Source organism: Mesitornis unicolor, unplaced genomic scaffold (assembly GCF_000695765.1).
Source record: "Mesitornis unicolor isolate BGI_N332 unplaced genomic scaffold, ASM69576v1 scaffold23862, whole genome shotgun sequence".
Classification (NCBI taxonomy): Eukaryota; Metazoa; Chordata; class Aves; order Mesitornithiformes; family Mesitornithidae; genus Mesitornis; species Mesitornis unicolor.
The window spans coordinates 19381-32811 of NW_010167880.1; the positions used below are offsets into that span (position 1 = coordinate 19381).

The 13431-nt window shown below is 43.8% G+C and overlaps 1 protein-coding gene across 1 annotated transcript; it reads right to left on the bottom strand.

Annotated features, from left to right (window-relative positions):
- Positions 1–826: 826 nt before the first annotated feature.
- On the bottom strand, positions 827–13421 carry NUP85 (nucleoporin 85kDa; the record flags this gene model as incomplete). The annotated part of the gene is made up of 17 exons (XM_010178838.1): positions 827–1016; positions 1623–1709; positions 2348–2499; positions 4269–4369; positions 5709–5826; positions 5918–6069; positions 6513–6578; positions 7190–7273; positions 7553–7659; positions 8061–8192; positions 8428–8550; positions 9688–9822; positions 10197–10318; positions 11244–11313; positions 12092–12135; positions 12657–12727; positions 13126–13421. Coding segments are annotated over 17 exons (1962 nt in total), but the record flags the coding sequence as incomplete, so codon positions are not given.
- Positions 13422–13431: the final 10 nt, after the last annotated feature.

Sequence of the window (13431 nt, forward strand, 5' to 3'; positions counted from 1 at the left end):
TTGTTTGGACCCTTAAATAAAGCGGTTTTAAATCGATGGGCTGGGATAGGGGACAAGGAAAGAATTCTTTCTGCCTCGGAGATATTCTTGCCAGCACTTTAGACACAGTAGGCATGGGGTAGTGCTTGGGTCCTGGTGGTGTGTCCTGAGGAAGCAGGATGCACTGCTTCAGATGCCTACACGTGAATCTCACTGTGACTTTGAGGAAGTCAGAAGAGCACAAGTGCTTTCTGCAGAATGGCTTTGTTGTCAGTGTTAACAGCAGCGCTGTCTGCGCTGTACAGCCAAACAGAAAATGCTGTAGTCTTGCTGCGAAGAAATGCATTGTTAAAAGCTTTGGAAATTAAATATGAATGTTCCCTGTCTGTAGTAGGGTGAGGTTCCTGCTGCATACCGAACAGCCGTAACTGTACATACATCTCAAATGCATTTGTTCTGCTGCATGTTAAATAAACTGTTTTCCCTACTTTGCTCTCCCTCTTTGCTCCCTACATTAGCCCTCATTAACGACTGCTCGTGGAGTACAGTGCTGTTTCTGGAGATCCTAAAACTCAACCCATCATCTAAAGACCATTAAAACTAGGGAAGAACAGAGAAGTTGCCATTTTCTAAAACCCCAGTGGTTTAAAAGGTGGTAGAGGTAAAGCAACTGAAAAAGCCACAGTAATGCTGCCATTGGGGGTAAGGTTTACTTTACCAGGGAGGGCTACCAGACCACGTTGGAACAAGCAGCCTTGACGTTCTCATGCAGCTCCTTCTCAAAAGTCACATTTCCATTTTTTTAAAGTTATGTTTATGGAAGACACAAACAAATCCCCATGCAATATGCAAAACAAGAGATTTATTCTTAGAAAAGCAGTCAGGTTTATGTACAGTGAGCCACAGAGGATGAATAAAATCACATACTGCTGTCCTCAGGATCCTTCCAATGTGCCTTCTTTGACGATCACTCGTGCAAGATTTCGTGCAAGAGCAAGTCTCAGCATTTCCACTTTCATGGTCTCGTCGTCGTCATCCTAAAAGCAAGCAGAGTTTGGATTAGACTGCTACCCGCAGAGATGAGCTGGCAGTAGGTTCTCTTTCTGGGTTTTGCAAAGTAAGGATGCAGGTCGTTAAGAGGGGAACATGTGGATGTTAACCTGCCACAGGGACCTCCTGAGAAGAGCAAAAGCTGCATTTCTTACTTTATGGATCAACACAAGACAGCATTGCCAAATGTTTTCTTTTCCTGGCAGCTGCAGAGGTTTGCAAGTGGAGCAAACAGCTCCCTGTTCTGTGCCTGGAAGGTTTCATAGCTTGAGCTGTTAGATGGCAGCACCTCAGCTTTTCATTGCCCATGTAACTTGCAATTATTTACCTTGGAAAAGCATCACAGTCCCATCCAGAGCAGCAGAGCAGTGAGGAATGGAAGCACTCCTGTACTGGTTTTGCTTATACTTAAATATCTCTTGATGATGCCTGATTTGGCTGGGTTTTAAAAACACCACATACCAGCCTCGGGAACTCAGGCTCTCCCTCTTTTCTGCCCCCATGCAGGAATAGAAATTTAGGGGCTTGGTTTCCCTGGCCCTCCCCACAGCCCCAGCGATTCATTATCCAGTTGTCCTCAAAAGAGGAGCTACCTGGAATTTCTGCTTATCCGTCTTTCCTGCTGTCAGGTCTTCCAGGCATCGCATCAACTCGTAAGTCTGCTCTGCTGAAAATATAACCTGTGGAAATGAAAGTAGTTATTGAAAGTGGTCAAGTTTAAGGCCATTGCACAGAAGATAACTCAATTGAGAGCAAGGGATCGCTTCCACACTCCCACAGATCCCTTCTGACTCTTTAAATCACGGGATCAGGGGATAATTCAGGCTGGAAGTGACTTTGGGAGGTCTCTAGTGCCACCTCCTGTGCAAAGCAGGGTCAGCTATGAGGCAAGACTGGGTGTTTTGGGCTTCATCCAGTCATGGGTCTGTAATTTCTAAACTGCTGTTTTCTTGATGGATCTTAAAGCAAAAATTTGGCTTAGAAGGTGGAAGCGCACTACAAAACCCTCCAAGCCAAGTACTCAAAGAAACTGGACGCAGGGTGTACTTAAATCACCAGCATGTATGCATTCCATAGCTGTTTTCTAAAAGCAGGGACCCAAGTTAAGAGTTGATTATCCCATCATAGGTCCTGTGTACTCCCCTGATGGGACACTGGGGTAGCTGTGCAGGTCTGAAACTGCCACAAACAGTTCTTTGGCACTGGAGATGCAAGCCTTACCCTGGGGACAGAAAAAGGGTCACCGCTTTGAGATACCTTGTCAAGAAGAAAAGGAAGGCAGGGTGTTTGGGAGGCGTTGTGGTGCATGACTGCTCACCTCCTTCTGCTCCAGCAGGGGAAGGGCATCTGTCAGCAGCGTCATCCAGAAGGAGCAAGGAGCAATGTGAGCTGTCATCAGCATCAAAAGCAACTTGGCAGCTTCAGAGAAGCGCTTCTCCCCGTACAGCCGGTGGAATTCTCGGTACTTCCCTACACAGTAGTGTTGATGAAGGGGAAAAGGTGTCAGTGTCTGTCAGACCTGCCCAAGCCTGGGCTGCTGGATGGCAGGAGGTCTCTGTGCTCCCACGAAGCCTATGGTAGCACCACCACCTCCTGAAATGACTCTCCAAGGCAGCTGAATATGGGGTAATGGGAATCTTGGACGTGGAGAGGTTACAACAGAGGCCGGCTGAAAAGGCACCCAAAACCCTGTTACTGTTCTTGGTAAGGTTTTACTGTTTGCACCAGCCTGATCACTGATATGGTCTGGTGCTGTGTGTGCAGTGTGAGTAACAGCACAAACAGCTTAGAGACTGGTGGCATCTCCAAAAACCAGGAACGGGAGGGGGGCAGGGAATGTGTTTTTTGATGTTGCAGAGTATCAGGAGGTCTGAAAGGCTTCACTGTCTTCCTGGTTGTTTAAATGGAAACTGAGATCTTTGTTAATGTGGAAAGTTCTGCTCTCATTAAGAATCGGTTAGATCAGTATCCAGCACATAAGAACTGGCTGAGGATGAAAGTGAGTTGTATTCTGCAGCTTTTGTTTGTATCCACTAAACTGCCAAAATACTGGAAGTAATGATTCCCATTCACATTCACCTTTGACTAATGCTTGAGCTCAAGACAGAGATGTGTGAAATTTGTCCAGCAGAAGTACACCTGATGTTTTTAAAAGCTCAGAAGGAAAACCAAGCAGAAATATCTTCAAGCTTTTCAGGACTTTTATAAAAATCAGAAAGGGAGGTGATTTCTCTACAAACACAGATTATAAGCATAGTTACACAAACTGCAAATCTTGGGAGCTGATGCAAGGGTCACTGGGTGACACTGGGCATTCAGAGGTATGAGGGATTACCAATTTGGTAACTCACTGTTAACTTCTAGGCTTAATTTAGGATAAGGCTTAAATGATGGAAAAGGTTCTAGTTTTGCTAGCTTGGACCAAATGGGAATGGATAAAACTCAGGATCACCCTTACTGTAATGCTGCTGTCAGCCAGAAGGGAGCTGGTGCGATTGCCCACAGCTATTCCAAATTCCTATTGGATTTTTGCCCTGGTGATTGGCTCGCTAACTGCCACAGCTCCAGAGAGAGGGGCGGCTTAGCTCCATTTCCTGTCTTGGTCCATTAATCAAAGGCCACAGAGCAGCTGCAGCCAGAGGGGCAGGTTACCACAGCCCACACTGTGCCAGCCAGGAGGAGGAAGCTGTGGTGTGTGAAGGAAATGGGCTGGAGGCCCTCCACTGTAGTTTGGTACAATTGCTGTAGTGAAAGGGTAGGAGAGATCTTACGTTTGAGAGAGCCTGAAACTGGCACACTGAACCAACAAATGTTGTTGACATTCTGGAGAACTTTATGAAGTTAGCAAAATTATCATATTGACAAAACAACTTAAACCAGTGGTTTACTCTTCTAAGGAAGCCCCCGGGTCTTCCAGATTGTGTTTGCTAATATTTCAAAGTCTCTCTAAATAGTGATAGTCTGGAAAAACGCTAAGAAAGGGGAAGCCTATGAGTGTCAGAATTCAAGACCATCCTGCTCAAAGCAGTGCAGAACAGATGCTGACTGCGAGTGCAACTGAAAATGCGGTCTCTCGGTAGCGAGGAGGCTGCATCCCAAATCACCTTCCATCATTTGCTTTCCCCTCGTCACTAAACCAGGATGAAGCCAGATGGAGGAAGAGACAAATCCAAATAATTCTGTGGAGTTAACTACATTCTAAGTAACAGACCAGAATGAAAACTGTAGACACTTCTTACCAAGAAACGTTAGCCGGTCACTCAGCAGCATGGATGGTCCCAAATTATCAATGAGGTCTAAGTCAGAGAAGCACCCCCTTTCACAATAGTCCTTAAGGAATCTAGAGAGGAAGCAAAACACAATAAAAGCTTAGTGGGGAGAACACTGTCCACAATCATTTTGTATCTCCTAATCCCTTCCCAGAAACCTTTACTATACAACCGAGTTCCATCGAAATCAACCTCCCGTGAGGATTTCAGAAGACATCAAAACATTTCCTGGGAGTGGCCAATGACCTGGTTTAATGTGCATTCAACAGACACGACTTATTCTTCCAGACTTTGTGGTAGTTGAGATCTATTCTTTAAAAGGAGTTAGTGAAGGCAGAAGCACAGGAAGCTGAGGCTGGTGGATGCATAAATAACACTCCCAGACCATAACAAAAGCTCTATTTTTCTGCTGTGTAAAAAAGTTGATAAGCAGCAGGAACAAGAAAACAATTCTAAAAGCTTTTCATCTGTTTTGTCACAGCCTTCATTATGCTGCTTTTCTCTGAGCTGCTTCCTGTGATGCTTTTCTTTCAGCTTCTGTTGAAAGAAATGTAACGATTGCCACTCCCTCGAAGGACAAATGAAAAAAACCTAAACAGCAATCTCTTACTACTCCCTTTTTTTCACTGTTGAAGACAGAGTATGGCCTGGCCACCTACCCAGAGTGTAATTTCAGAATGACACTCTAACTATGCAAAGGAATTGGTACTGCCTCTGTCCATTAGCAAAAAACACAGGACATGGATTCCTAGAGATTACAAAGCACGAAGAGAGTTGCTATCTTTTGTCTTGGCCTAAGCTAAGTGTTAGCATCCCCTTTGATTTTATAACCACCTTCCCACTCCTGCCAGGTCAATCCTGTGACAAGCTTAGGCAGAACCATGGATACAATAAAACTTAACTCTTTGTGACATATAATTGTGGCTTGACATTTTTGCAGAAATGGTGGCTTAAGTGACCTCCACTGACTTGGTTGAAGACTGCATGGTGAACCAGACTGGTTAAAAATAATCTGCTGAATAAAGCACAGAAGGGGATTATCCTCCACCCAGATCAATTCCCTGTGCAGTCCACCAAACAGCCATACTGGAGCAAGCACAAGGGCAGCGCAAAAGGTAGAGAACTGTTGCCAAAAGAAATGTTTATCAAAGCAAGCTCTAAGAGGACTGGACTGTTAGGTAAAGCCAATCTGTTTCATCTCTAGATTTCATGAAGTAAAACAGTGTAGAAAACAAACAGCTAGGGTATTGCAGATGAAAGTACCTGAGGATGTAATTTTCTATTCCAGAAGCAGGTACTTGGTCTGAGGGAAGAACAATCCCAATCTGCCTGCAGCAGGACCATTGCTGCCTCCTCCCACTCCTCCCACCCCCTGTAGCAGTCATTGGAGAGCTTCGGACTCAGACTCACCGATCAGATATTAGTGTAGCAAAAGCCGCATCCTTGGCTCTGATGCTCCACGACAGGGCAGAGCCCAAGCGATTATTCCGCAGAGCTTTCATGGCCATGATTTTACAGATGCTACGAACTTAAGAGAAAACACAGGAGATGAGGGAAAGAATTTGTTTCAGTAGTTTCATTTGTATCACTACAAAACAATGAGATTTCAAATCCATCACCTTGTTCATGCATCTGTCTCTGCTCACAGATCCTCAGCACTTTGAGGGCCTTCTGTTCTGTGTTAAGGGGTATCCGTTCAATATGAAGCTCCAAATACACTCTCCCGTATTCTGGACAGTGGTCAAAGTAATCTACCCCCAGCTGCCACAGGCTGAGAGAGGAAAAGAGAATCATCAAGCAATCCAATCATACAAATCTTAAATAAGCACAACAGTTAGGCCACAAGGAGAATCTTGGTCTGCTCTGATTAAGTCAGTATTCAGATCTAAAATGGTTTTTACTTTCTACCAAATACCAGTTGCTATTATACAACTTTGGAACACCTGCATCTCACAAGTGCTTTGGTTGCTCTGTACCAAAAGGCCACAGTAGCAGGAGCAATTCCGTCCAGATCAATATGCTTGATGGTTTCTAATAGATAGCTTTTGTCTTTAATTCAGGAAAGGAAACATGCTAGTGTTGTATGATCCCTAGGGACACCTTTGCTGAAATCCTAACTGTGGCTTCTGTAAGTTTTGCCTTTTTTACATCATTAACGTGTAACTGTTTGCTTTGGCTGCAAAGATCTATCCTCTAGTAAAAAACAGTTGCTACCTGTGATGGGAGAAGAGTCCTGATGCATACTCTAGCAGAAGGAATTCACGCATATTTGAACCAAAACTGAGTAGGGAGAGAGGAAAGAAACAGGCATTATTATTTGTGCCTCACTGGAAAAACCTGCTGATATTATTTTCAAGTACTTTTCATTTATGCAGACATGTTTTTCACAGGCTATCTTAACAAGCTTTGTACCTCAGGCCTAAGCATGCTGGTCAGCCTTCCCCTTGGGGATGCCTGCTATATCTTTACAGCACTTAGCAAATTAACTTAGAGGAAGTGCTTTAAGAAACTGAAACTTCAAGGAGATTCAGACAGCAAAATTCAACTGCTCAAACTTAAATTTATTCAAAGCACAAGTGTGGAGACTGTTTTTAGATGAGTTTCTCACCATTCCCAATAATCACAAACATTTGGGACCTTGACTATATTTAAATAAAATTATATTTTTAAAAAATCATAACACTGCACTGAAGCACTGGTGAATAGCATGTCAAATCCATCGAGTCAGCAACTGCTTCTGCTTTACAGAACACCTGGGCTGCAGTAACTTCAGAGGCACATGCAACACCCAAAAGCAAGGATGCCTGAAACAGCATGTGGGTTCTGGTTGAAAAGGAACATTCTGGGCATTTACAGAAGATGAAGAATAATCAATGCAAATAAATACTTACTAGAGATTGTGAGATTGCAGGAGTTTACAGTGATCCAGTAGGTCAGTCAGATGAGCCACAAACCACCAGTTGCTCAGGGCAATGCTGTATGTGAAGCAAGCAAAAGAAAGGAAAAACTAAGCCTACTACTGCCAAGGAATGTGTCAGGTTTTCCACAGACATTTCTTACCAATACAGAAGCTGTCTTACAGTGTAATGTCTGGTGCAATGTCCCAGACCTAATGGAATACTTTTAATTGCTGCCTGCTTCACGTATGCTTGCTACATTCTATGACAGGACGATCAGGTGGGCTGTACCCATATCCTCTACCCCAAATGCTATTGGAGTGAATGCATATAGAAACAAAAAACTTAAAACTCAACCTGCATTCCTTGATCACTTGATGCATCTCAAATTCAAAGGCTGCCATTAAAATCGTGTCTAGAGACTCAGGGCTGCTTTCTCCACCCAGGAACAGGTCCATACTAGACTGTGGAATGAGATTACAAGACATGATAAATGCAGAAGTTGAGATGGTAGAAGGGAGACATTAGTTTGGATGGAGCAGCCTTGTTTGGGTTAATTTATGGAAAAGAGTATGTCATAGAGACTGAATGCATTAACAAAAAAAGATTTTTCCTTATTTTAGTGTAAGGAAACTGGGAAAACAACTTGCAGGAACAAGACTGGTAACATTAGATACTGCAGAGAGTTGGTCTTCAACAACTATCTGCCCACTGTAACAGTCTCCCAGTCCACTTACAGATTCTAGGAAACATCTTAGTTATGTAGCTGCTGTAAGATACCAACTCTCACAAAGTTTTTCTTTAAGTACAGTAGCCCTTGTGTGCATGAAACAGTGGAGAATATAAAAATAATCCTATTTCATGCCTGTGCATAAAACCGCAGCTCCATTGGCTTCACAGTTGGATGGGAATACAGCAGTCGGGTAACCAGAAAGTGGTACCAAGTAGTCATGAGTTCCTTCTTCTCCAGTATGGCATCCTCATCTCCCAGCAAGATCTAATGGGAGAAAAACGCAGGAGTAATTCTGCAGATTCACCAATGTACACAGCCACACTGTAACTCTTCAGAGGCTCTACTCCCATTTTGCAAAGTTGAGAATTTAATCAAAATTAAGTAACAAAGGACAAAGATCCCTCTCAGAATCCAGTTTCTTAATAGGCCTTATGGCCTTGGACACGAAGAGAAATGAAACACTTGTCCACAGTTTCCTTCCTTCCCAGCAAAAACACACCTTGCAGATGGATTCCATGTGGGAATTGGAAGCAAATGTCCCATCCTGTAGATACCGCTGACATTCTTCATGCCAGTGCTGCCATTTCAGCTCCATCTCGGTCAGGGTCTGGGTGTTGCTAAGCTAAATGGAGGGTAAGATACATAAAACAAAGAAAAAGCCAAGTCAATTCACAACAGGTGCTTGGGCTAAAAAGCTAAACACAGAGCTGCCATCAAATTTTTCCTTGCACTACAGCTGCATTTGAAATGTATTTACTCATCTAAAAAAGGCAAAGAACCTTCAGAGGGTCCCATGAAAGATTACTGTGAAAGATTTCCTGCACAAGGAGATCACTGCAACAAAGGGAAACTCTGCTGGCAAAGTCTTCTGAAAATATTTTGCACAAGAAAATAGTTCTCAGCAGAAATGTTTCAGGAAACTGGAAAATGTATCCTGCTGCAAAAAATGATCTTTCTGACTGTGTTGGTTTGTGACCTAATGAGTTTTTGCCTGTATGTTTGGGTCTTTTGGGCAACTCGAGAACAGAAATATTATTACTCTCAAGGATTACTCCCCCTCCTCCCCCTCTACTCTGCCCTGGTGAGACCGCATCTGGAATATTGTGTCCAGTTCTGGGCCCCTCAGTTCAAGAAGGACAGGGAACTGCTGGAGAGAGTCCAGCGTAGGGCTACAAAGATGATCAAGGGAGTGGAGCATCTCCCTTCTGAGGAGCGGCTGAGGGAGCTGGGGCTCTTTAGTTTGCAGAAGAGGAGACTGAGGGGAGACTTCATTCATGTTTATAAATATTTAAAGGGTGAGTGTCACGAGGATGGAGCCAGGCTCTTCTCGGTGACAAACAATGATAGGACAAGGGGTAATGGGCACAAGCTGGAACACAGGAGGTTCCACTTAAATTTGAGAAGAAACTTCTTCTCAGTGAGGGTGACAGAGCACTGGAACAGGCTGCCCAGAGAGGTTGTGGAGTCTCCTTCTCTGGAGACATTCAAAACCCGCCTGGACACCTTCCTGTGCAACCTCATCTGGGTGTTCCTGCTCCGGCAGGGGGATTGGACTGGATGATCTTTTGAGGTCCCTTCCAATCCCTAACGTTCTGTGATTCTGTGATTCTGTGATTAAGACTGAGATGTTTTAATGGTCAACAAATTGTGATGTTACAGGAGGCACAGCAGAGATGAAATAGAATGGACTAATACTGTCATCCCTCTTAGCTATTCTCCCAGTGGAACTGCATGAAAAAAACATCCACTCTGTACATACACTGGGCACAGGCATCTTCTTCATCAACTCGTCCAAGATTTTGTACATGTTCACCGACGTGGGATTGGCACTGGCTTCCTTGGAGAGCAAGTGCCGTGCTTCATCCATTCGGCCTTGCAGCACAAAGACATCCACCTGCAAAAACCACCTCTGTGAGCACCACACTGTGCAAAGGCTACAAAACACCCAGGAGGAGTTTCAGAGAGGAATTGTAACTTGTGATTTAGGCAAGTTAAGTGGAGTTAAAATGCTTTAACTGTAGGCCCTGCTAATTCAAAAACACAGTGCAAGTCTTGACACCTACAGAGCATGACAGTGAAGGCATCAGGATGGAAATGAGGGGTAGAATGATCTTCAGAATGGCTTCACCTTAAAACCTATACAGGCAGACAGCAGCAGTGTCCAAGATATCAGTTTCTGAGGTGCGGTCTAGTGTTGAGAGGGGAGGAGGAAGGCAAAACACATAGCTACGAATTCTCTTTAAGAATCTTATAGGTGACTACACTCACCACATTCCAAAAGAGCTCGTGTTTCGATGGATTTTCACTGCTCAGAACTTCACGGACCATGTTGTCCACATCACAGATGTGGAGTCGAACCCAGTCGAGGAGGCGAAGCAGAAGGGGCCCAGCTTTACGCAGGGAAGATTTGATCGTGTTAGTTCTCAAACTGCTATTTTTTATGTTCCTAACCTTAGTGGTTTGACAATCATTAGATGAGGTTTACTGATTGGATTTCTGTTTGCTGCACTCAAATTACAAGGGAACGAAGTTCTTTAAGTAGCCAGGCTGTGGGAGCACCAGGCTGCTGACAGATTTCCATGTGGGAAAGTTTAGACAGAACAGCAGTGGGGTCTGGCAGAAAACTCCAGTCAGTTACTTGGGGAAATAAAAGGTGAGTAATTCAGATCATAATCTTGCAATGCCAAAAGACACAGAGAATGCTTCTGTTTAATTTGCCATCAACTCATTATTATTAACTGAATATGAGGAAGATCTCTGGTACTAGGTGATTAACTTTTCTTCAGATTAAGTAATCTACAATTTATGAATCTTTCTTCTGAGTTCTGGGACTGGGCAAGCAGCATATTTGTTTGCATAATCTGATTTCCTTAAAAATTTACTTCTATAAAATGCTGGTGTAAACGGACTTAAAAATGGCATCCTAAAGTTAAAGGAAATGCATGATAAAATGCTTAATTGTTAGCTGGCAATAACATATTTGATGCTTAAGATGTGTTTGTGCTTAAAAGTCAAATAAATTGGCAGCAACTTTTTACATCCCTCTTCATTACCTTTCTGTAAAAAAGCCAGTTTAAACGGTAGTGAGCTACACATGAGGGGGAAAAGCAGAAGACAAATCTAACAGCTTGACATAATTCCGTACGAAGGAGGCAATTTACTGAAGCAGAAGAGGTATTAAAAGCCTTATTGACACTTGTCATATCTCTAAAACGTATTAAAATATAACGCAATGGATGCTATAAACACTTTAAACAAATAAATATGCAAATAAAAAGTCCTTCAGTCTTAACATCAGGATAGTTCACTGCTCACCTGCAGCTGCTTCAACGAACAGAATCTCACACAGGTTCCAGATCAGCTCCATTGCAGAGAGAATAGAAACCTGAAAAATCAGGACCATGCTTCAGAATTAGTAATTGTTCCAGTTTGGTTTTTTTAACCACACAAAGGCACCTACTGTCCATAGCAATCAGTTAAGCTCAGTTCTTACAGACAAGAGAAATCTCACACTGACATTGCAGAGAGACAAATTAAAAGACAGAAACAGGCCTCAACTTGTCTACACACATTCAGCTTAGAAAATAGTGACGCTGTTCATGTAGTGAAATGCTGTGATAATCTGTCATCAGTGGGCATTACTAGATAGTACAAAAAGTGTTGTTTTCAGCCTTTTGCACTCCTAACAATACAAACAGCAAAGGAAGAGAGACAGGCCAATGAAGCAACATCAGTGCAGCTAATAGGACAAAACTACCATGAGCACCTGCTCCTCCCACACTCTTCTAGCGTCTGACAGCTCATGGTGAACAGTGAGAGCTTGCTACCATGCTCAGATGCAGTCAACTGGAACCTGAGTGTTTGAGAGGTGAAGTCTGAGACAGGTGAATACTGACCCATAGCTGGCTTTAAGATGACAAGAAAACATCGCACCTACAACACTGAATGTATGTTTAAGAAATGGCAGTGAATCCAGATGTTGGGCATCTTTTTACTGTTTCAGAAATACAGGAGCTAACCAGGTATTGTTGGTCATGACATGCATCAAATATACTAAGCCAGAGTCAAATCTAAACTGCCTTACTGCTACAGTGCTGGCCTTAATGAATTTATTAGCCATGATTCCTGTTCAGTTGTGACTACATGACACAACTGCAGATTACCTGAGTGCTGTACTGGCTTTGCAGGGCAGGGTCCCGCGCTGCCACTGAGGGAAGAATAAGAAAAGTCAAAGAGCAATGTATTTACCTTTCACAGCCCTTTCTGGGCTCATAAAGACAACACCACCAGATCACTCATCAAGCACAGACATAAATGAGTATACACACGGCAAAGCTAATTTTTACATAAAACTTTATCTTTTTATTTTATAAATCCTGTGCAAATCTGGGTATGGCTACAGGGCAAATATGGAAGAGTAAAATCTCCCACATTTGGGGGAGAGCAAGCTGTTAATTTGGACTCAGTTTCCCATAAAACTACAATCTGAGATATGAAAAGACTGCAAGTCCCCAGAAAATCAGTTTAAACAGAGTGGGGAAAAAAATTATCTCTGACCAGATTTACAAACCGACTTGGAAATCTTGTGGGTGGAAATGAACTCCTGATAATCACTGAAAGCTACACATGCTATTTTACAGCAGTTGCAATGACTTACAATTAAAATGCTACTTTTATAATCACAAACAGCATTTACTTTTATTGCAGTAAGAGAACAACCAAACTTACTAGCTGCCTGGTGCATGTCCTCCATACAGGCTCTTATCACCGACCGATAGTTCTTGCTCACTTGAACCAAACTGCCAAACACAAAAAGGTCTTGATTACAACAGCTCTCTCTAGTCTCGTGCCTCTTGTCCACTAAACTCTTGCACGTTTCTCAGCAGCTGTAGACACTCCCAGTACTTGGGTGAATCCAGCGGGGATCAGTGAGGCTGTGTGCCATGGCTGCACGTACGCTGGCTATATGCAGCAAAGGTGCTGGTCAGCAAGGGTATTGGAAGGATCAGTGTCTTCTTATGTAAAATTACCCTAAAACTGACATTTTTTTCTGCACTGGTGCTGATTATAGCAGCTCTAAGCAGTCTGGATTTAGGTCAATGGCATTTGCCTGGCTGGAGATGGAGCAGAGACAGCGAGTGTTTCCTATTCTCCTGTGCCCCGTCCACCCACCCATCCATCCACCCACCACACTCACTGTGCTTTCCTCGACTTCTCCACCAGCTCCTCCTCGCTGCGCTGGAGGCCGATGAAGATCCCGTGCGACTCGTTGAAGAGTTTCCTCAAGGTCTGGATGTAGATGTCCTGATCCTTGCGGACCACGAAGAGGCGAGAGGAGCTCGGCCTTCCATCCTCGGTGCCTGCAACACACCCCGTCAGCGTCCCGGGGAGAAGCGCCCGGCCCGGCCCCCCCTCATCCCGGGACGGGAACCCACCTTTGCGGCCGAAGAGGGTCTCGCACACCAGCACCTCGGCGGGGCCCCAGGCGAAGCACAGCTGCCTG